The 24,466-nt window shown below is 38.6% G+C and overlaps 4 protein-coding genes across 4 annotated transcripts; 2 read left to right on the forward strand and 2 right to left on the reverse strand.

Annotated features, from left to right (window-relative positions):
- Positions 1 to 447: 447 nt before the first annotated feature.
- LOC141902316 (putative ferric-chelate reductase 1 homolog) lies at positions 448 to 2,022 on the reverse strand. Its single transcript, XM_074789982.1, has one exon. It carries the CDS (start codon positions 1,997 to 1,999, stop codon positions 623 to 625), a length of 1,377 nt encoding a protein of 458 aa, XP_074646083.1. The 5' UTR covers positions 2,000 to 2,022; the 3' UTR covers positions 448 to 622.
- A 12,432-nt stretch (positions 2,023 to 14,454) lies between these two features.
- LOC141901189 (FMRFamide receptor-like) lies at positions 14,455 to 15,594 on the forward strand. Its single transcript, XM_074788298.1, has one exon. The coding sequence runs from the start codon at positions 14,455 to 14,457 to the stop codon at positions 15,592 to 15,594; it is 1,140 nt and encodes a 379-aa protein (XP_074644399.1).
- A 1,857-nt stretch (positions 15,595 to 17,451) lies between these two features.
- On the forward strand, positions 17,452 to 19,089 carry LOC141901964 (putative ferric-chelate reductase 1 homolog). The gene has a single exon (XM_074789574.1). It carries the CDS (start codon positions 17,526 to 17,528, stop codon positions 18,951 to 18,953), a length of 1,428 nt encoding a protein of 475 aa, XP_074645675.1. The 5' UTR covers positions 17,452 to 17,525; the 3' UTR covers positions 18,954 to 19,089.
- Positions 19,090 to 19,100: 11 nt separating this feature from the next.
- On the reverse strand, positions 19,101 to 23,867 carry LOC141901965 (protein SSUH2 homolog). The gene is made up of 11 exons (XM_074789575.1): positions 23,596 to 23,867; positions 22,340 to 22,483; positions 22,149 to 22,253; positions 21,991 to 22,060; positions 21,726 to 21,855; positions 21,234 to 21,419; positions 21,001 to 21,158; positions 20,672 to 20,764; positions 20,475 to 20,577; positions 20,228 to 20,332; positions 19,101 to 20,145 (listed from the first exon to the last, which is right to left on the reverse strand). Exons 1-11 carry the CDS (start codon positions 23,618 to 23,620, stop codon positions 19,999 to 20,001), a joined length of 1,266 nt encoding a protein of 421 aa, XP_074645676.1. The 5' UTR covers positions 23,621 to 23,867; the 3' UTR covers positions 19,101 to 19,998.
- Between the last annotated feature and the right edge of the window lie 599 nt (positions 23,868 to 24,466).

The raw sequence follows: 24,466 nt of genomic DNA on the forward strand, positions 1-24,466 counted from the left end.
CATTGTTACATGGGGATGTAATGATTTTGAACCTATGTGAATTTCGAATTCGGTTCGAACCCCAAAAACATTAAGAAATATTTCGACTGTCCCGCCCCATAGGGTTCGGTGCGTGCCGAGTCTCTATGCGATCAGTCAAACCATCCTCTCCAGCACATTCCACCCATCCTCCCCCGGCAGGGATTCGAACCTGATGGCATCGAGATTGCCACGGCACGGTGTAGCGATACCATCAGGTTCGAATGGCCCTGCCGGGGAGATGATTCTCACCCGCCGGCGAGGCAAGGATTCGAATCTGATGGCATCGCAAGCTGCAGTATGACTGAGTCTAGCGATCTAAATTAAAGAAGATTTATTGTTCATTAAAGGCGCCGGGACGATGGTGCCGGTACACATTCTAAAGATTAGAGTTATAATGATAATGATTTTATTTTTCATTTAACTACATTACAAAATATTTCATTTAACTACATTACAAAATAAGACCAAATTAATTCGGATGCTGGGTATAATGATATACCGGTATAAAAATAACTTAACAGATTATCGTGACATTCTCAGTTTATATATAGTATTGAGTAAATATTTGAGTGGGAGTTTGAAATTAGATGATTAGTTAGAATTAGCCCATGGCGATGTAAACAATCATAGTTATCAGGAGGATCGCTGCAACAACGATATACACAGCTATCAACACTTTCTTCAGAATAGCGACGACACTGCTGCTCGAACCCTTGTCGACTTCTTCTGCAACAGCTTCGTTTGACTTGTCGTCATCAGAAATGGTTTTCATCTCAGTATCGACTTTATGTTTCTTCGTCGCAATACAATTGCAAACCTCAAGGGCGATAAATATAATGCCGTAAATAATCATGTAAACACCCATAAGCCAAACGGTCCAGCTTGGAATCTTAAATTCACCCATTAGGAAACCGATGATTATAGTAATGTTAGCGAGGAGATATGATAATCCACCAACGATACGATGGCTCCAGTTGAATATCGGTCTTTTCTCGTGAGTGGGATCTGGTCTGAATAAAGCCATTATCGGATTTGCGATACATAATACGGTGACGATGATACCAAGGATAGGGTGCGCAGCATTTGGTAACTCGCTGTCCATTTCAAATCCACCTTCTGCCACGAATATCAAGATGAAACCGAGGATTGTAAAAACCAAAACGACAACCATCGATATACGATGAAGTTGGAACCATAGTTTTGACTTGATACACATCACGCTGAAGTCTTCTTTGTAAAAGCGAGCGATGAGTATGGCAAGACCAGACGGCAGCGTCCATGCAAGAATCATAAAGATGGCGTGAGCGCGTTTCATCATGTGCTCCGGCGATTCTTCTTTGTTCGAGGTTTTGGGAGGATCGACGGAGCTAAGGTCGACGTCTCCGGATGATATCACTGGCAGATGACCAGCTGACGTTGAATGTTTAGTCAGAGCACCAGCTGATTCCGTTCCTCTCGCAATCAAAAGGTGCCATTTTTGCGCAAGGTCAAATATTTCCGCATTTGGAGGCGCAACTGTCTTTTGGCGAGAAAATGTACACGTTATACGACCATTTTCAACAACGCCTGTCTTCGTCGGCTGTAGGCCGGCCTGTGAAATTGCAACATTGACATATCTTCGATTGTACGATTGGTATATCTTCATTTGATTCGACGAGGCCATGGACAGACAAGCCAAAACCGAATCGTCACCCATCTTGGCGTCTGAAGAGAATCCAATAGCTACGTAAGGAGCAGTCGTTCCCGATATAACTTTCGAACTGAGTTCAAAATCGATGTCGTTACCATTTGCTTTGTACGTGAGCAGATAATCGCAATTTGTAAAAGAACAACCATCTGGAACCCTGAAGCAGCCCTTCGAGACGCCGCATGTTGAGGTGTCTATCTGAGTGCTAGGTGTAGGTGAAAATTGTCCATTTGCAATGCCAAAAAACGCAATGAATATGAACGAAAAACCAAACAAATAAAATTGCTGCATATTCGACACACAACCTTGCACCATATCGGCTACGAGTGTAATGAAACACGTCGTGCAACAGGTTCAGAATATCTAGCTATCGATTCGTATAGATCGATCTGAACGATTGTGTTTTCGTTATGGCAACTGAGAAATATTTATTGGTGTCGATAGTCTTATAAAAAAAAATTGTACCTTCGTAGAATATAAAACGTCAGGTGGTTTGACAATGTTTCACCTGACTGTTGTATTTTGTATATATGTGCCGGTACGTACGTGGGACGACCCTTTCCGTATATTGTTTGTTAAGAATTCACGAGTACTTAATATGAAACCAGTTTACAGTATTCAAATTCATAATAGCGATCACTGAAACACATAAACAGCCAGTCGTACTAGCACTGAAATTATATTATGTCTTGAATTGAATGAATTCTTTGCACTACACTGATATCACGCAGGCACTCACTATAGAATTCAGTTGGAACTGCTTTACAAGCTGGCCTAAAATGCATCATGTTCTCAAAAGAAAATTATGAAAGGCTATTCATACCCGTATTTATAATTGATCGAATTAGGTTATCCAAGTGCTCCTAGTAAACCGTTAAAAAGGGAAAACTGAGTCTTTAGCTGACTGGAGTTATACTTATCTACAAGGAAAATGATAATTGAAAAATTGAAAAAAAATTAAATAGTGTGCTTCAGATATTTGAACTTTAGATATTCAGATATTTATAGATCAGCAGGTTAAAGATTGATAGCGATTTTACTAGATTTTTCATTATGATTGCGTCTTCGGAATTCAAAAGTTCGTTATAATTAAGCACATGAAGTTTCCAGAATCTGCTCGGATTTAGAGTTTTTCTAATATTTTGGTATTTTTCACACTTTAGAATAAAATGATATTTACCACCGATGTCACCTTCATTAAGTTATCGCACAATCGTCAAACCGAACACGTGCGCCATCTTGCACAATAAACGTGCTTTTAATTTGGATGTACACACGATCAAATTTCTGTCGAAAATATTTCTAGCTCATGAAATTTTTCTAGCGGCTGAAATTATTTCAATGAAGTCCTCAAAATATTCTTGGCGACTCAAGGACAGTGTCCTCAGACTCGATCTGTACCATCGATAAGTCTGATCCAGTGCATATATACGCTCACTTTACACCGAAGAGACCGATTAACGTTTGATTTGTCATACAATTCGTCAGATCTGTCGCCGGAGAAGTAATTACCATCGGGATATCACGCATCAGTGTTCGTATTTGCGAGAATATTTCATTTTCTACCGATTCTTTCCCTCCCCTGACTGTCTTACGATAAGTCGCCTTAGACGCTGCTCAGGCGTATGTACCAAATCAAATAACTTCAGATTATGTTGATTTTTAATCACAGAGCCTCGGCCAAAATTTCGTTCGGTCGGTCTGCGTTCCATACCATCGTAAATCTTCAAAAAAATATCCTGGTATGTTAATTCTACTGAACCATAAGCAAAACACCTCGGAATTGTCGTGAAATCGACATAAATCATAAAAACATACTTTGTAAAGTTAACTAAAGGCAAAAAAATACATAAATCCTCGTTATGTATTTTTGCTAAAGGTTATATAGAGAATTGAACGAATCGTACATATACATCTTGCATGGACGGCCACATTTTATCTTGAATCTCCTTCGTGCATAGCAAATGGAGTCATTAATTGAATAAATGGTTTCAATACGACAGCGAAAAACAAATGCATCGACGCTTTAATTGATACTGGATTCAATTTGCGAGAATTCCCCTTGAAAGCTATTAATCCCGAACACGTTGTTAAATAAGGTAATATTCTTAGTTTTGTTTATTCTGACACGCCATTAGATATACATTCGCGTGTGTGGTTTATGGCGAAACTGTAAGATCCCAAGACGTGAAAAAGAAGCAACTGCTCCTGATACAAATATTAGAAAATATCGAGTATTTTTGTGACTAATAGTGTAAATGTATTTGATGGTGTTGGTCATTTCGACGTGACAATGATAAATTGGTGTCGGCTCATGCTGGCGTTGATATATTACCACCGTCTTTGATTGAATTCTCAGGAGTAATCGTCTGTCCAGTACATCGTACCTTCCGTGCGGATGGGGAGGTTGTCACGGCGAATAAACTGTTGTTGACCGTTCGACACCAATCAGTTGAGAAAGATAAGGCGTTTGCACCATGTAATTAGAACATTTATTGGTTTGAGAATTTTTGACCTGGTGGATGCCATGGTAAGGTTTCAGCACGCAATGGCTCATTCCTTTATGCTTTCATGGCTAATTACAACATCAAGAATTGTTTGTGAATGTTTCAGTGTCCAATTCGATGAGGTGTATTATTAAATTATCAAACACTTTCTGGACTGACAAGATACTCAACCCAGTTTTATATGTGAATTTCATTAACACGGATGTATCCAACAAATTAATCTTACAATTTTCGGTTCCTTCAGTAATAGCCTATTAGTTGTCAAGTTTCTTATCCGAACGGAGCACGTAAGGAGTACCCACAAGTCAATGATCGCATGTATATTGCCAGTTTCATTTGACGTCGTTGTTATTTTCATCCAAGTATATGTGTATACGTGTTGTAGGTTTATGTAAATGATAAGTGTTTTTGTGAATTCTAGGTGGTGAGACCTGGTGATTGATGGTAAGCACCGGAGAGTTTATTCGATTAGATTATCTTGCGGGAATTCTTCGTTTTGTATCAACAGAGAGCGACATAATGATAGATCATTTCGTTAAATTATTCATTCGATTATTCTTTTGGGAGTTTCACTTATATAATCGCTCGGTCTGTTTGATTATTCGCCACATTTGTCCTGAGAAGACGGCGTCAATAAAATTGTCTCATATTTTTCTTTTCTGTGACGTCTAATTCAACAAAAAGCAGTCGTAGTATCCAAGGTTGTATTGAGTGTAAACAAACGTTATAATCTACAAGGACGACGGTACGAAGAATTGGTTGAGGTTGTTTGCTTTCGCCGATCGTCATCAATCTGGAAAAGGAGCTAATCCGCGTATACAACTGTGATTCAAACAAGTGTTGGACAATTTCCCTGGATCGGTTAAATCTGGTCCCCAATCCATTAATAGCTCACGGGATGATATGGACATCTTGCAAAGTGTTTAATAGGGTGAAATCCCGAATTAACAACACTGTTCTGCCATTTGAGTCCACTACGTACATTTAGTGGCGTAAGATTATAATCCGCAAATCGTACCCTATTGACCTTTCCGAACGACGCTTATGGTGAAAATATCCGTACAAATTCTAGAACCAAGCATCATGCAGGCCACATCTCAAGTATATTTCCATTCCTGGTAGAAACCTTTTCAATCGTATCTTGATCATTTATTTACATGTGGTAAGGGGTGAAAGTTTTGCCTGATACATATCGTGTATTACTTGGATTAGCCAGCAATGATATGCGTTGTTTTCTTGCCCCCGAATCCAACGCATCAGCGAGCATGTCTGAACGTAACAAATGGATCACCGGGGATCGACCATTCCAGCGGCAATTGGCCGGTTTTTTCTGCGAGTAAAGACGAAAATAATTAGTCGCCGGTTTGGAAAGAATAATGCTCCGGATGAGTCTGGCGTCGATAAAAGATCCGTAACCGACGAGGCACTCAGCAACTGAGCGGATCCGATAACAACTGGTTGATTCATATCATAAATACACAATATCTCTAGAAAGCCAATGATAAAGGCGCGGAACGCTTTCTGAGCTTTCTTCCACGGGATATAATGTCTTTAGAATGTGCATGCATCACCGCAATGTTTGACAACTAGCTTACCAATTCAGCATTATTCCCATTTGCAACGCAATGCAGAAAGGAAAAATCTTGCAGCGGAAAAAGATCTATGCGATATAAAGGAAGTACATATCTACAGACGGGCACTCGAAATAATCGGACATGATGCGATTGCCATGTGAAAGAAATGCTGGTAAAAGATCATCAGTACATATACATGGCAGTAGCCGACATTCAATTACCCTAAACAATTTCGAGCACCCATTTCGCGAGGAACCACGCAGAAGTTCTCACTCGTATCAACTGGACGCGGTATCGCGGAGTGTCGCGGGTTTCAAGTCAACATTCAATGAAGGAGGAAGTGTAAACGAAAAGTCCATTAAGAGATTAAATGTATTTTTATAGATTTACATCGCGACGACAATGTCCTTGCGAGAACCATCAAGTATCACGAAATATCATCGTCTATTTTTGTAATAAGGAATGATGTTGATACTCTTCATACGGTTTATCAGATCCACAATAATGTCATGAAAACACCGTGATGTATCGGTAAGGTAGGCTTAACGAGACTCGTCACGTTTGACGTTGCCGCGGTTGCTTGCAGATTCTACGAAAAAATTCACTTTCATGAAATTCATTGCCAATTATTCGACTGGTGATCGCTTTCAAGGAATGATATTGAACTCGGAATATAAATCAAGCTGTTGCAGTAAAAAGAAGGGAACTCAGTCGGCAGTGTCTAATCGAACCGTGAAATTCGATGAATGAGAATTGCAAGACTTTGACGTATAACGAGGCGATATTAATTATGACAATTTCTATCTTTGCCCGTAGCTATGTAATTTATCCAGGGCATATGACCATCAAATTAATGTTCGTATTCTCATTCATTCCCCTTCCGATTTAGGCACGCAAGCTTCGATGCAATTACCCAGTGAAACCATTGTTTCGTACACCGAGGAAAGTTGATAGATTTATGATGTATTACACCCAATGCTCTAACTTTAAGATTTTACATTTCAAATAAAACAAACTGACGAAATTAATTAGAATGACCCCCATATACATCATGATGTTCCCTTCTGCGTACTTAAGAGGAAAACATTATTGGCGTTTTTAATGCGTAAGTCTTTTATACAGCTTTATTGAGGAGGTACTTATCTCGTTGCTGACAAATTTTCCTGCCTCTCAAAATGTTGTACCTTGCATACTAACAATGTATGTTAGCACACAAAGACGTATAACTAACGGACGTTAGAAGAGAACATAAAGTACGGAGAATCGATTCAATTCAACCTTACAATGAAAAAGCATAGCTTATTTTTTTAATGTCTCATCCTCGATTTTAAGCCACAGGTTCGCGCGTGGTAATTTTCCCCTCATTATAAAACAGAAGATAATTAGAAGTCGGGGTCCAAACGAGAAAGAAGCTGCAAGGCCCGAGGCCACAAGCAGGGTCCTACCCCAGGTGTTAGAACGGTGATGAAATATACCCGAAAGATGCAATTTCCGAGAGGATGACAGTTAAATATGCAGGTAAAGTGATGAGCTATATCTTGTCAAAAAAGGAAACTTCAATGGGAAGGCAGGATCCATATCCCGAAACTCCCTTAGATCCATCCCTCATTTATCTGCCTGAATATTACACGGGAATTGTCTGAAATTATGATTATGAATAGAAATGAATTTGAAATTATTAAGTGTTCGATATGGGCAGCAAATTCATCGACGGATGGCCGGAGAGCTCTGTGGTTGACGCGACAAAAACGCATGTGCAGATTGAAGTTAATGTGATATGGACGTTTGAGTCAGCCTGACAGGCAGATGAGTCGCGGTTACTGTTGGAAGCGAAGAACAGCGGAATCTAATGACGCAGAAAAAACAAGAGATCACATCCTGGGGCATCAGTAGATACGTTGGGGGGACGACGAGAACGATTGGATAGATAGTCAAGGGGACAGTCAGTTGTTCATCGCTGTCAAGGCAAGTAATCAAATTATATGCATACAGTATCTTTGGTGTGTCTTGTTTGCAAACCTTGTGCGATACGCGAAAGCCTTTCGAGAGAATATATGCTCGTTTAGCGTAGCTACTTTACCTTTGATATCATTAAGTTTGTATAATATATGAATATGCATGTAGCCTAGATATTTAGATATTACAAATATTCAAAATAAGATCTAACGTTCAATCCCTGCTAGTCGTCCCCTACGTGTTAATCTACAGTCGGGCATGTAACCTCTCGTACTCAGTACGCATACTTTACTTTAGTCCAATCAAATCTAGTCCATAAATCGATGTTTTTCAATTTCAGAACCCATTTGTTTATCAAATCTCTGAAGTAAACTATTTCTACTTTTCACTATTCTCTTTTCTTTTTCTGTATCATGTTAAGCCAATGAGCATTTTTCATATATATATATATATATATATATATATATATATATATATATATATATATATATATATATATATATATATATATATATATATATATATATATATATATATATATATATATATATATATATATATATATATATATATATATATATATATATATATATATATATATATTCCGTTAAATACAAAATATTATAAATTACTCCCGAACAATTTCAGTGTAAGTGGCTTTATAAACGTACCTGCAAATTTGACGCCTTGCCAGGTACGAGCAATCAGCCCTCAAGTATTACTGTGCAATGATTTAGTGGCAACATATGATAGATAGCTCATAACCACAAATGATATTGCCGCGAGATTTTATCAGTTGAATGTAATACATGTTTTTTAAATGATGCTTTAGCCTTAGGAGGGCAATAGCCGGCTCATCGTTGACTGATGTTTATGACGCAGTTTGAAGGTATTGGAAAGCCGATGGTAATATCATTTGATTGCGCGATATATCACGAAGAGTTGTATCTAAAAAATGTATAACGTAGACAAACATCTTAAGCATCTTTTAGAAATAGAAAATTCGTCCTTGGCTCGGATATCGCTAATGTCACACTATATATGTACACAATTGAACCACTGGAGAATTTCAGTAACATTAGATTTATTTTGACATTTCCAAGCAAGATATTATTTTCATCTTTTATATATCATCGCAGAACTAATGCGTAAGTGGCTCTAGCAATATCAATTTATGAACTTGAAGAAAAACCGCTCTAATTTCCGCGTTATAAATACGTTACATGTATAGTGTCTAAGCATCTTTATTCACGTCACAAGCTTTAAAGGACTTCGACTTTCAGTCGAGTCAGGCGATGATATCATTACGTATATTATTAATCAATCCACCAAATATTTACACACAAGTTACATAATCCGATGGTGAAACAGTAAGTGAATACTAAACGGACCTGTGGTCATATTACACAAATAGGAAATCACCCTTCAGTTATAATATATAATAGTGTAACATTAAACAGATGACAGATAAAGCAAACACTTTTGTCTACCCTGCTGTTCCACAAATTATACCCTGTCGGACTTCATAGCGCACTTTTGAATATTTTTAATATTTCGCGAAGGCACTGGAGATACATGCCGCTTCTGTTCAGGGGAAGACTTGCAAATCAATTCATCGGTCAAAACTTACCAGACACCGTTATTCGAATAACATTTAAATGTATACATTTGATTCGAAAATGAGGAAGATTTAATACCGCATGCCACTGGTACATAAATAAATCATCATAGATAAAATTGTCTCTGCTATAGAACCGCAGTGTTTTTTTTTAAATAACATATGAAATAATACAATCATAGGACTGCTATATATTTGATATAACAACGAATAGTTTGTGATGAACAGGTGCCATTTGATGATATTGAAGCCTTATTGAAAACGCAGATGGCTTCTTACACGAACATATGCTGGCAAGTTCCCCAGCACCAATGTTCGATAACGTTCACAAAGCATAACCGACATGGTATCCTTAAAAAGAATTTACAAATCCAAACAAATATATGTGTTAATAAATTATTCAAGGTAGTGCATGTAGCCATTCGTGATGTCGATCCGACATGGTCAATATTTAACTTCCTGGTTATTTCAAGCTTTAGCCATGTCATCCATACGTTATCAGACAGCAGAGTGACCGGATTTCGAAGTGAATTGAATTTCATTAATTTCCCGAATACTCAACGAATGTAATTTCAATTTCAATTCATCAATTATGATTATATTTCGGTGTTAGCTCTCCATATGGATATCATCATGTTTCAGCAGAATAAATGCTGGATGTAAAGCTAACACCAAAATAAATGAATTACATGTACAATGAACAGGGGACATCAATCACCTAATTGTGCGATTATGATATGAACATCTATTTCAAATGCTGGATTAAACACAGTACCATTTCAGAAGATGTATAGTTCTGCGTTTATTGATTTCAGGAACACAGATTAAAATGTTCTATTACACACTATTAAATTGCTCGGACGTAATTGCGCAAATTTAGCGGCAATGGCTTATATAGCACGCTTTGCGTGATGAAGCGCGCAAACTGGATTTTTGCATCACATTTCAACATATGCTATATTGCAGACGAGTAAGACTAGCAGTTTGTCAAAGTCAAATTGCTGTTTTCAGAATATAGTATAGTCTCTCGATTTATGTTGCGAGGTAACTGCGGTAAAACAGCCTTGTATTTATCTGTATATGCATATCACTTTATTGAATTAGAAAATGAATGTTGCAAAATTGTTCCATTCAATATTCATGAGTTTATGATGATTGGATTGATGAAAATTTTTGGATTTTCATCTTTTCTGTCTCCATACGAATGTGCTTCTAATTAGAGGCTGTATATACATCTAATATCTATGGCGCGTCATTCGTGATGCAATTTACTTTCATAGCTCCCAGTGGACATCAATCTAGGACGTCGAGCAAATAGATAAATGTCCCTTCATTTTACACGAAATCCGAGGGTGAATACAGATTTGTAGAAACAGTTCAAAGACCACGAGCCTCGATCACCCGAGCATTTTCTATATCGGGGCCAAATTTGGCCAGTGCCAGATTAAGTCTCAACCAACCTTTCACACTGGTGCTAGATGTGTCTGTTTGTCACGGGGCCAAATATGGCCCTACCAAAAACGTCGGACCATGCCCATGCCAAGTGACTGAACCCGCTTGCAACCGGATTTTAGTAACGAGTGAGTGATTTACGTCGGGTCTGATGAGTACATTCTATAATCAAGGGATATTCGAACGGGGCAAATCAGGAAATGACAATAGGTCACCGTGTGATGATGTAAGCTATTTTGTCACAACTTCAGCATAAATTACCATTCTACGAATCCAATCTTACGTATATCAAGTACTTTACTAATGACAAACGTGTAAAAATTACCTTTGCTCTCGCATTATCCTCGTCATAGTGGGCGTTAATGGTACTTAGTTGTCAACACATCAGAATTATTGAAATCGTGTCTTGGCAATTTCCCTTTGTCAAGAGGGGCGAAGCATACTTTAAACAAAATCGTATACCAGGGGTTGGAGTCGGTTATAACTCTTAATCTTAAAAATCAAGCCGGTCGCAATATCATATGTATTCGTACACAGGATTGATGTCGTACGTGTTAAGACATCATACGAGATGAAAAAACTCTTATAGTCAATGGAAGATGACTTCGCTGTAGTTGTATTCTTTCACCGACGGTCCCCGTATTATCTGAATAATAGTATATACATAAATTAACAGTTGCATTGGAGAGGAATCATTATTTAAATGCGACGTTAATAGGCTTTAATGGGGGCCGGGCGATTCTAAAATCGAGTGCTGTGCCACGTGTTTTTTTTTAAATACTCTACAAGGTTCCAACAGCCCCGGCAATTTCAATTAGCCTTATTGTCTCAAACAGTTGCTTTGCTCGGTAAATATACCGCATTCACTCCTGCACACTTCGTAAATAACAATTAAGTTGGTGTAAGGGCTTTTTGGTGTTTGTCCTCGAAGAGAAAGAACTAAACAGTTTGAATACGTTAAAAGTTGTGTTATTGCCAAGTGAATTGACTTTTAGCCGCGTCGATAGCCCATAATGAATTTTTACTAAATCGGCGGGGAAATTCTAACCGTGGCGTATGATAGTCGACATCGAGCCCGTATCGGAGAGTAATATCGCAGATGGAAAATCCTGCTGGTACGATTTGTTAAGGTTGTTTAAATATTTAGCGACGGCTTCGTCGATCAAAATGCGGTCTATTGCAGTCTTCTCGTGTTACGCATGAAACGTCAAGATGTCAACAACTACTTTCTATGCATTCCTCGTACTTCAGCGGTCAAATAAATAACCATGGAAATATAGCAGATTATAAGTCTTTATTTGCAGACTGCAAGTATATGCCAGTAAACCATGTTCGTGGTATATTTTGTTCCCTTCAAATTCGATGGATTAATGAAATCTATACACGGAGATGTACATATCATAGGAATTTCCGATAATACGTTGTAGCTACTGTTGTTTGGGACTTTATGTATAAACCAGGGGATTAATTGCATTCCCTCGTGGCTATTAAGGCGTCCTGATTGATATCTATCAATCTTAGACCGCTAAATCCGACCAGAGAGCTATATATTTGTGATGCAACATAAGCCCAAACCGTGTTATCGACAACTACTTTTTGATTAAAAATATCGTTTTCTTTTTTTCAGCTGCGGTGGTTCGAGTAGAAGAGTAATTTGGGACGTAGTAGTGCACGTACGCGATATCGAGCACCCCTAAAGCACCCCGATTTAATTAAAAATCTGTCTATTTTGATTTGGGTGATCAATTCTAATATCTAATCGATTCTGCTAGATATTCACATCTATCTGCAATGATAACAGTTTGAAGCCGACGACGCAATTTTGATGAAAGTTGACAAACGAAATAGAAACAACTACATTGAAAGTACACGATGAAGTAATTAGTTCAGAGTTGAGATTAATTTGGATATAGCGTGATTTATCAACTTTCGCAGCAGGTGCTTTGATATAAGTTACCACGCCGATGCACACGAAGAAACAATTTGCCGTAATCACTTTGAAGTTGTTGATAAAATAAAAATCGTGAGAAAAGACGCTTAGTACGACTCGATGCACTAATGATCGTTTCACGATTGATATATACTTTCAATCACGCGAAGCCTATCTAAAGCGTTCCTCGTGTAGGCAAAATACAAGAAAATAGAATACACTGAAAACCATTTGTACGTTTCTACGTCAAAATAAGCCAGAAATCTCTTATTTTCGAGCACTGGGAATATTCGATCACATTCGTCATAATTGTTGGGTAAGAACTAAATCATAGTGCGCCCAGTATATATACGTATTTCGAGGGAAGTTTTTCGTATTGGACAATTTGTCATGCGATAATAGCGTTGATGGTGGACGATAACACAACGTGCTCACAGCTTTATGGTGTAACTGAGAAATGTAGAAACTGATAGTATCCGTGAATAATTACTGGCTGCCAGTTTCTATGCGAACTGTAAGCGATAGAAAATTACCAACATTTGAGACGAATGTCGACGGAACACTACGCGCGCGTGGATGTAGCGAGTTCGGACGACCATTTCTCCGCGGAATCGTCTACTACAAATTATGATATTGCATGATAGAAAAAAATGTATAATCGGAGTTGCTGAAATACCAATCTCATTACGGATTTATCTTCTGAAACTGGGCGACTGTCATCGGTAAAGCTGTGCGAAAGTGGTGCGAACTCATCCGTTTGTCCTTTTCAGTATTCACACTGCGGCATTCATTACCAGGACAAATATTAAGAGCGATCTCGGCAATATTTACGACTGTTACTGATAATCTTGTTATAACTACCACGGTTTGACATTGATTTCGGCTTCCACTACGACTGTGAACTATCGCATTCGGTGAGGAAAATTTCGACGTTTTCTATTTCGATTTTGCCTAATCAATCAGTAGAGTTTCAACATCAACCCGCATTCATTAAATATTTAAACTAAAACTAAAATCGCTTAAGAATAATTAATATTTTGATTGATTCTCCAGGGGGATTCATCGTATGAATGTTGCTATTCGTAACGAGGAATAATGGCAAATGCGTGAATAAACCAGGAGAGTCGTCGAGACGCGCAAATTAGAGTTACCTAATGAGAGCGAAAAGAACAGGGTTCACCATCATTTGTGGAAAATAGGAAAAGTGGTCTACGCGTTATTTTACATCGGTTGCTTTCATTCGACTGAGAATCAGGCGAATTTTTGCCCGAGATCTGTCAAACATTAATGGATAATTCCACAAGTGTCGCAATAACTAAAACATACGTGAGCATTCGATTGTTTAATGGACGTGTTTAACCTCAAACTAACCGACGGAATAAACGAATACAGATATTTCAGATGTCTGACTTATTTGGCAATGGTATCTTCGACTATGTATAACGCGATTTTTCATACCATATCCACGGAGTTTCAAGTTCGACGTACTAGGGAAGCCACGTTTATGAATTAGTCGTTTCTGTGTGTTGTGTTCATTATCATTAGTCGACACTCATTGCTCTTTAGAGGATGTTCACAAAAGCCACTCAAATCAAATCGATATCATAACTGCGAATATCACAAAAACTTCCAGTCCAATGCGTATACAGTCGTGCTATTTCACGTATACGATATATAAGATATAATTGTTACCGACGCTGACAGAAGCCATGGATGGTGGTCATCATTTCGAAGAAGAAGCCGAAGACCATTCACCGTATTGCGTCCGATTTTCGGAGATAACTACACATGACTTGCACTTCATTCTGACCGTTCTGATTTTAGGCCCGATCTCGCTGCTGGGTATAGTGATGAACTTTCTTTGTATAATCATACTATCTCAAGATAGTCGAAAGTCCACAGCTGCATTTCTACTGCTACTCATGGCTGTTGCCGATGGTTTTTTCATGCTGTTCGATTTTGCATCGATGACCGCTCCAGCTCTGGCGTCCATGGGTCCGATGTGCACCAGCATATCAGCCGAATCGAAAGCCACCTATAAACAAACCTTGCCGTATCTTCTTACGTTAATGGAAGTAGCTCGAACACTTTCAGTGTGGTTAACTGCTGTTGCTTTACTTAGCCGATATGTGGATGTGTTCAACCCCTTACACTCGTCCCCTCATTGCACGTTACCGTGCATAAAAAAGCAAATAATTGCATTGGCGATTTATTGTGCTATATTCAATATTCCGAGGTTCTTCGAGCTACGACGACATTGCCATAGCCACGAAGAAAGTCACCAGTCAGAAAACCACACAATTACCGAACCTCCCGTGGAGCATAAACAGACAACTGGTGATAAGTGTTTATATAATACGAAATTTGCCATACCGTACAACGTCTTGATTGTCGCGCTGAATCATTTCATCCCTGTGTTAATTGTTGGTAGTTTGACGTATAAACTAGGTGCTCTTTGGAAACTACATACCTCCGATAAGCTGATGAAGTCTGAGCAGCAATTCTACGGTGGCTACGACCAACATATGCACGTTACACGCACTATCGTAGCCATCGGAACGCTGTTCTTATTTTGTGAGGTCCCATTTGTCGGTTTCATGTTCCATCAGATATTTCGGCGTATATATCCGGAAATGGAACCGAATTGGGACAGCCGCGCCAAATCTGCTGTTGCAACGATCATTTCGTATTTATTTCAAGACCTAAACTGCTGTTCGAAGTTTATCATATACTTTATATTCGGTAAAAAGTTCCGGAAACACGTGCAATATGTGTTCAAATGTTGTGCTTTAAAACCATTGACAGTGCATAGACGGAGGTCGCTCACTAGAGAGACCATTGTGAGATGATGTCTACTTGATCTATCAATACTGTTTGTGGTAATTCGAAATCTATTACTCGAACAACAACAAAATTACCATTTTACGGATCTGGCTTTAAAGCTGGATAAACAGGTTAACTGAGGTATCTCAAGCCACAGGAAACAACGTGAAAACGAAATCGAAGCAAGCGGGCAAAATTGCACCTCGTGGTGTTAAAAATGGTTGCAAAAGATATTGAGTCCATGGATATCTGCTAAATTTATCATTAAACAATACCTCCGTGGAGTCCGGAATCTGTGGTTAACCAATGCAGATTGATTTTTTTCCTAAATATCAATGAGAGTCCAATATTGTCACGAGAATTTCAGCTTGGAAAACAGTACTTTGCTATTCGGATGTGTGGTCGTAAAATTATGAATAATGAAATGTAAATCTTACATCGGTAAATGTACGAATTTATCATTCTTTATTCACTTTAATATTGTATGCTATGAAGGTATCTGTATAACATTACATTATTTCATCAGACTTTCCAAAAAGTCCATTAATTCTAAATGAAATAAACAACTCTCGTAACTTAATTCTTATTGTAAAACGGTCTGTATGTTCTAATAAATATATATGCAATTTTTATCGAGCATCTGTTCGTCTATGTTATCGAAGAAATGAAAAGTCATTAGATTCGCATTGTATATCAGTACCAACAAGAAATAATTTGACGCCATTAGAAACATCCGTGCGTTGTCCTGGTAGCGAGCAGAACAACATCATATCATATTGAATAGAATATTCTTTCACTACCGAAAGACATGGAATTAAAATCTACCAGTATTTCCCAGCGGTAGTTTTCCAACCTTCGGTTTCATATTTTGTAAAGATTATTCGTGTGGGTGTCATTATACTTAGTTTAATTCCCAGATGTCTAATTTCATGTTATATTAAAAATAATTTATTCGTTCGATTTCAGTTCACCGGCACAGACACATCGTCATATCCCGCGGCTCGTATGGTGCAAAATTCAGGCCAATTAATTCAATACAGAACAGCCTCAAATTAAAATGAAAATATCTCCCGACCTACGTCTTAATCATAGCCGTATCCAGTCAAGACAGCTCTTATATCATAGCAGATATATTTTCACACGGCTTGTACCCTTTTTCAAACGTTATCTCACAGCGCGAAACTACATATTCATCGCAATAAAGACCCAGAATGCCACCAGGAAGATGAATGAGAAAAAATGAATTGAGAGTAAACCATGCTTTTGTACATGGACGGAAAATTTATTCCTGCGATTTTTGGAGATTAGAATATCGTGCTAGAAGTTGCCATGTCAGATATGACAAAAAACGGCAGGCTCACTTCCGTATAATTATCAAAAATGTTACATTACGATCTGAGTGAAAAGTCCCTGCATAGATCTGGGCCTCGATCGCTCACCAGATGAAAACGACATGTACATCAGAGGAGTTGTTGTATCCCGATATTTCAAAAATATTGGCCTCTATTTGTTCCTAAATTATTAAAGGTTTTCAGCTCCATAAGTTTGAAACAACATCGATAATGATCTAAAATAACAATAAAAGGTCGAGGCCTCTGACAGATCTCGGCTTCTGGCCACGAATTGACGTAGCATCATGCGGAAACACGTATTTTCAATATTTATAGGCATGTTTTCAAATACGCAGCCGTTGCCAGTGATTTTTCAGCCGTGAATTGAAAACAATTTTCATACACGTATATTCCTGTCATCACAGCTGTATTGTCATTGTAATTTTCAATTTGTATGTATGACAAAGAAAACACATAATGCTTTTAAAGTGGAGAACAGGTTTTCAATATATGCATACGCACTAGAAATATCTAATACTCGTGTGGATTTGGATCGCGTGGTTTGTTGTGAATAAAACGTAACATATATTCATCGTCTAACCGGTAAAAAAAAAGGAAAGCCATTCATGTCTGGATTAGGTACTGCATTAGGGTTGTTGTATGCTACGCTTATCGTTTTTCACACAAACACGAATGGACTGCAGTTTGCGCCCACACCTAGCACTCAGATAGACACCTCAACATGCGGCGTTTCAAAGGGCTGCTTCCAAGTCCCTGCTGGTTGTTCTTTTACAAATTGCGATTATCTGCTCACATACCAAGCCAATGGGAACAACATCGTTTTCGAACTCAGCTCGAAAGTTACATCTGGAACGACGGAACCATACGTAGCAGTCGGATTTTCTTCAGACACTAAAATGGGTGACGATTCAGTGATAGGTTGTTTATACGTGGCATCATCTGGTCAAATGAATGTTTACCAGTCTTACAATCTTGGACATACGAACATTCCGATCACTAATACTGCTTTCGGTTTATCAAGCGTTGAAGGTGGGGTCAAAGATGGAAGAATAACTTGCAGATTTTCTCGTCAAAAAACCGTTGTGCCTCACGATCCACAAGTTTTTGATCTTACTAAACCTTTCTACCTAATGATTGCGAGAGGTGCGCAATCTGGCGGACATTTGGCGATGCATTCAACATCAGCCGGCCAACTGCCAGTCGTCTCATCCGAGAAAATCGACCTTACCGCTTTGTCAAAAACTGGACGTTCATCTGGAGTCTCCTCTGAAAAATTAATGAAACGAGCACACGCCATTTGTATGATCATTGCATGGATGTTACCGGCCGGGCTCGGAATAATAATCGCACGATATTATAAACATAGTTTGAATAGACAATGTTTAAGACGAAAATTGTGGTTCAACTTGCACCGCGTCTGTATGGTAACAGTGTTGTGTTTAACAATCGTGGGTATCGTAACGATTGTAATAGCCGTAGGTGGATTTGAAATGGACGAAGAACTGCCGGGTCGAGCCCATCCCATTCTTGGAATTATAGTTGCTATTCTATGCATTCTCAACCCGATAATGGCGCAGTTTAGACCACACCCAGACGATGAAAGGAGACCGATATTCAACTGGAGCCATCGTATCGTTGGTTTTACGGCGCACGTATTTTCCATGGCTGCTATGTTGACAGGAATACAAATGGGGGATTTTGAAATTCCCAATTGGACGTGGATGTTCGTGGCCGTTTATATCGCCGTTCACTTCTCAGCCGCAATCTTCCTGCACGTTTCCAAACGGATTGACGAGAAAAATGGCAATCGACGAAGACGCGTTTCAAAAGAATATTCGCACGATTTCGTGCCATTAACTGAAATGAATGAGTCGATAGCTGGTGGTGTTGATGATGATGCTGAAAGTGAAAAACGTCATCGAAAAATATTTGACTTTTCATTCGATTTCATACGTCAAACGTTACTGCTAGTGTACGCGATCTTTGTAAGCGCTCTTACACTGGTTTTGGCGTCATATATTGCACAGGGATGAGGAAATAGAACAAAAGAAAACTGATAAGAATCCTAGAAATACATGTATATATACATACTATCCAATAAAACACTCTAAAAAGTCAACGATTAGAACATCAGTTTATTAAGAAACTTTACTTTTAGCGTATAAGGATTTATATCAATAAAAGCTTAAATAGGGAAACCCGATTTCTACTATAGAGAATATTGCAAGCATGAATAGGCAAAATATATCGGTATAAACAAAATACTACTCACTAGAGAAAATATTTCATTTTTTCGTGTCTGTATCTCTTGCATTATGAGACCTATCGGGAAAGTTACTTTGAGATTGATTTTGTCGTTGTTTTATACAAAACTAGCATTGTTATAACAACACTCATCGCGCCATACAAAAAGCAGTGTCATGGAGAGATAAATATTTCATTTTACAAAATACATCTTCCCAATATCATCAATCGGGAAAATTAATTTCTATACAAAGTTTCTCACGTAAAACGTCGTCATTTATACAATGTAAGAATGTATTATCGTTGTTAATGAACGGTTGATATTAATCATATAGTTTTGTTTACAAGATATGCATGAATACATAAGAGTGTAATATAAATGTAACCATGCACGTGCATACACTCTGTCAATGACACGTAACTGCATGTAGTGATAGATATACATACATGTAGCTCAAGACAACGTTGTATAAATTCAAACATGGATTAGAGCGCGTAATCACTTCACTACATATTACAATGTAGTACTTTAAACTATTCAACGAGGTTAAGATATAACAGGTCATTCAAACGGCACAAGTCAATGATGGTGGCTAGAAAGCAACCGAAACATTGTGGTATCAATAAACCTTCTTTGGTCAAGTGTAGGATAATTCTTAATCAAATTTTTCACTGATTAGTGTGCTTCAATATTAACTCGTTGTAGATGTGTTGGTATTTCTTTGTATCTATACTTGTATATCACATTTCAAAATGCATCTCAAAATGCATGTTAGATGTTGCGCGTGGGATCAGCCTTAACCAAATGATTATGTGGTAAAGCAATTGATAAATCTAAAGGATAGTACATCCACAGCAGCACTGTTGCGGATAGTCTGGACAATGAACTTTCTGCTCTAAGCCATAAACCCAGAATCTCATATGTTTATCCTTCCAGTTGTAAGCGCATTCAGTCACCGGAACACCTCTTAGACGATGACGCTAGAAATTAATAAACTTCATTTTAGGTTACGTGAAAAAAACAAAACCTCCGTTTAAGCGACCGATTGAGCCATCGTAATACCTGACGTAATATTCTCTCATTTGGGAACGAAACTCGATGCGATTCGATCAGTCGTACAGAATTCTCATTTATACGTTGAACAGGATACGATGTTATAGGCCAAACCTGGACGAAAAGATGAAAATATAATTCACATTTTGTTAAACTCTCATCCTGAACTTAAGCGGGGTGGCCGTTCGTAATTATGACGATGATGCGTCGCAAGATTATAATGTAGTCAATAATATAAATGATTGCTAAAGATTACTTGAGGTAAGTCCTGTTCGTATATGGCAACACCAGATACATCCCTCACAAGAGTTTCGGGCATATCTGAACCTTCTAGAATAAAATCACTCAAGTGGTTGGTGCTGAAGAAAAGAAGATAAATATCAGTAGACGGTGATTCAATGAAAATTGATAACGATTTGTACGTGCATTATTAAGTGATAACGTTCAACTTACAAAGAAACAACTAACTGCACATAATTTTTCAATTGTCGATAACCTTGGCAGGTTCCACATCTAACACGACCGTCGCCATGGCACCAAGTGCATCTGTAATAAAAAAAGTTTGTTTATGATTTTGCACCAAAATAATGCTTTAACATAAACCGAATAAGAGATTAGCTGGTAGCGGGAATAAAAGTAACTGGTATTGCGCAAAAACCCTACATTATGAAATACAATGAATTATTACAGTTTTATTGATAACGTTCGTCTGTCAGCTATCAAACCACCATCTGGTGGAAGGCGGATTACGAACATCAGTGAAAGATGATTAAAATATCTACCGTTTTCTGCCATCACCTCCACAACTATGACAGTGTTCATGTTCACCGTTTGCACCAGTTCGGTGACCACTACCATGACAGAACGTGCATCTTTCATGTCCTTTGCCAAAGCAATGTCTGCACCGAGTAAAACCCCGTCCCCAACAGAAATGACACATCTAAAACATATGTTCAGTGGCTTCTAAAGTCTAAGAATTAGGTGGAAATTTTATGTCGTTCTTATGATAACTTACCGACACACTTTCTGTGTGGGGAACACGTGTCTTCTTCGTATGGTTGTTGAAGAAAGAGTCAGCATTGAACGGTATTTCCCAAGGTCCCGGTGCTCGGCCGTTGTGAGGTCCATCAATCATACCTCCATAAAATGGCTCATACTTGTAAGTGGAGTTACGAGATTCCGTAAATGTCTCTAAAGTCAACTGAAACCAAATTCGTGAGTCTTTTTACTAAGGCTAAACAAAAATGATACCTTGTTTCTCCGCAGCGGCCGGGTCATTTTTTGTAAAATAAGATACAATTTATAAACAGTTCATTTCTATAGCGGCCGGGTCTGTTATTGTGAAATTGATCACGATTTTAAAAAAAGTAATGTATAGGGTAGATAGGCGGCCGGCCGGGTCAACATTTAAGCTCAGCAGAGCGGAGAAACAAGGTATCAATTTTTTTTGGCCTAATTCATCATTTTCAGGACTTGTTCAGAGATAACATTGTTGAATTCGCATTACGTGTAAGGCAGTTGATGGTTTGATATCCTCAATGCGCATGTCTTTAGCAGGTGCTTTACCATAACAGCAGTGTTCAGCAACAAAATTGGACATCGCATGTCTACATTCTTCCTCAGATAAACAGCCAACACTAAATTTACATACACATAAAAAAAACTATGAGGATGGCCCTTATATGAAACTGGTAATGAAAAATAGAATTTTGCATATCGATAATTAAAAATAGAAGTGATATCGAGGATTTAGTAAGATATATTAATCTTACCCAGAAAACTGCATCACCGGTGCTTCACCAGATGGAGGTGGTAGTGACGGAGGTGGTGCAGTAGGTTGGACTATAACAAAAATATTCCAATGTATCTATAACATATGTGCATAACCGATATTGGGTATGATTTCTAAGACAAGAAATATTCAACCTACGCTGGTCAAATCCGGTTGGAAGGTATCCTTCGAACTGGGGAAGCTGTGGCACCGGGGCTTCTGTATCATCGTTAGGTATTTCACCTCCCATACTCGGTTGCCATGCTGTGGGATACGTGTAATGAATAATGCATTTCAAAAATTTCATGAATTTTACAAATCGATGTTCTAAAATTGATACCGTTACTCACCTCCAGGTGCACCAGGCCCCATCGCCACGCCTTGCTGGGCTGGCGGATAGCCACCTTGCTGGGCTGGCGGATAGCCACCTTGCTGAGCTGGTGGATAGCCTGCATTGCCAGGATTACCGTACGGTCCCTGTGGCATAGGCTGACCTGCAAAGTGTGTCAAAATGAGATCATCATGCGTTCCAAAAATAAGCATGGTGTAAACGTAAACGATTAGGCCTATTTTACATCCTGTTCATGTCGCTGGAACTATGTATGATTAATTAGAATTATAGAGATGAGCCTCTAGATAAGTTTCACATCAGTTGGAAAACATACGAAAACGAATGTTTTCGTAGATTCAGCAACAAATCTCGTCAGGCCGATCATCGATCGCTGGCACGGACTCAGACAAGCAAGCAGTAGTGGAAGCTTCAAGGGACCAGAACATAATATGTTCGTTACAGCAGATAATTCGTTATATCAGAGTGGTGGGACCTCCCTGGTTATATCAAGTATACAATCATTAGATTGCGGGCAAAATTTTAGGTTTAAATATCCGATAAATCGTTTTCCGAGGTTCAACATGTGGAAAGATCAGTAACTCTTTTACACATTATGTGAATATTATGCGTATCATGTACAGATTTCGATTGGATATATTTGATATACCAGATGATACATGTATATACGTTTATATTATGATTCTAATAATCGTCACGTCTTGGACTTCGATTCCACACGAACGACCTCATCTATTATGTTTGTTGATTTAAACTCCTTTAATGTCACATAGCTTCGATTTATAGGCTAAACAATATCTATAGCCTGAGGTGCTGTATATATAATACGGCAGCATCGACTATGTATACAGAGTATTTATAAGCAAGTAAATCAGGCCGAGCTTTATAGAAGGCGGGAACGCAAGGCATGCTGTATCATGATTCAGTTAGGCCCTATAGCCTATGTCGTCGGTGAGCGTGCAGATCAAGTTCGTATCACGAACGGGAACAGAAGGGAATAAGGCAGTCCGCTCCGACCCGGTTGTATAGAACATTCTTGAACACAAGATGGATGCCATGGTATGATGCGTGCCATTGTGGTAGTATATGTAGGCCAGTGTACGCTGTAACGGCCTTATTTGACAGAATTGTAAATAGTTCTACAAGATCAATGCTGATAGCTGGTATCGGTAGGCGTATCGTTGATACATGTCAGGCGGTTTAGGAAATAGAAATATCCCCAAAATAGCGTTCATTCAACGATGATGCATTACTGACCTTGAGTATAGCCGTATCCACTCATTGTGTGTGAATATTAGAGTGAGATACTTTTTCGAAGAGCGTTTTCCTTTCACCACATGATATTCCACCCTATTCAGTTCAAGTGCCTTATCTGATAGCAATTCCGCTTATACCAATCTAGACAGACTGTGCACAGACTATGTTATTGCGGGGCGACTTCGAAAGCAACGCGCGACACCGCTCGTTCACTAGCGGAGTAGAGCTATAGAGCTATAGCATCGAGTTCCATAATATAAAAAGGTCGACGAATGGGAATAGGATATAGGGTTTCTGTCTGACTAACAAGGCCAGGGTCTCTCTCCTAACAATGATGGCGGGTTACTTGTTTCCAGAGAGAACCGACCACAAGAAGCTCGTGCTAATCTAAAACTCCAAATAGTGGTTTTAGTCCATTTAAAATCAAAGTTCGGAAACGACGCCAGTGATCTGTACTTTTAGACCGTACTGTAGCCTTTGCCATGCCTTTAGCCAAGGTGGCTCGCGCGCAGTGTTCCGAAGATTTCCTATGCGTAGTTTTATTTTCAAAAAGGGCACTCACACACGTAAATATTTACCTATAAACCGCTGGTAGTGTACTCTGAATACTCGTCCTTTTGCGATTATGTATCAACCCTAGTCAGTAACCTGTCTGTGGTTTAGTTTCACGATCGGATATTTTCACAAACCACATATTTGTTGGTATAAGCCCATCCGATTATAAAAAGCTTACCACCAACGATTAGGTAACTAACTAGTATCAACCCCATTTTGCCTGTTCGGATCTGCCTGCCTTTCATGATAAATCCTGACTAGGGCCTGTGTGTTCATTATAAAATTCAATTGTTTGTTTAATGCATTCAAACTTAAG

This window comes from Tubulanus polymorphus, chromosome 3, assembly GCF_964204645.1.
Source record: "Tubulanus polymorphus chromosome 3, tnTubPoly1.2, whole genome shotgun sequence".
Classification (NCBI taxonomy): domain Eukaryota; kingdom Metazoa; phylum Nemertea; class Palaeonemertea; order Tubulaniformes; family Tubulanidae; genus Tubulanus; species Tubulanus polymorphus.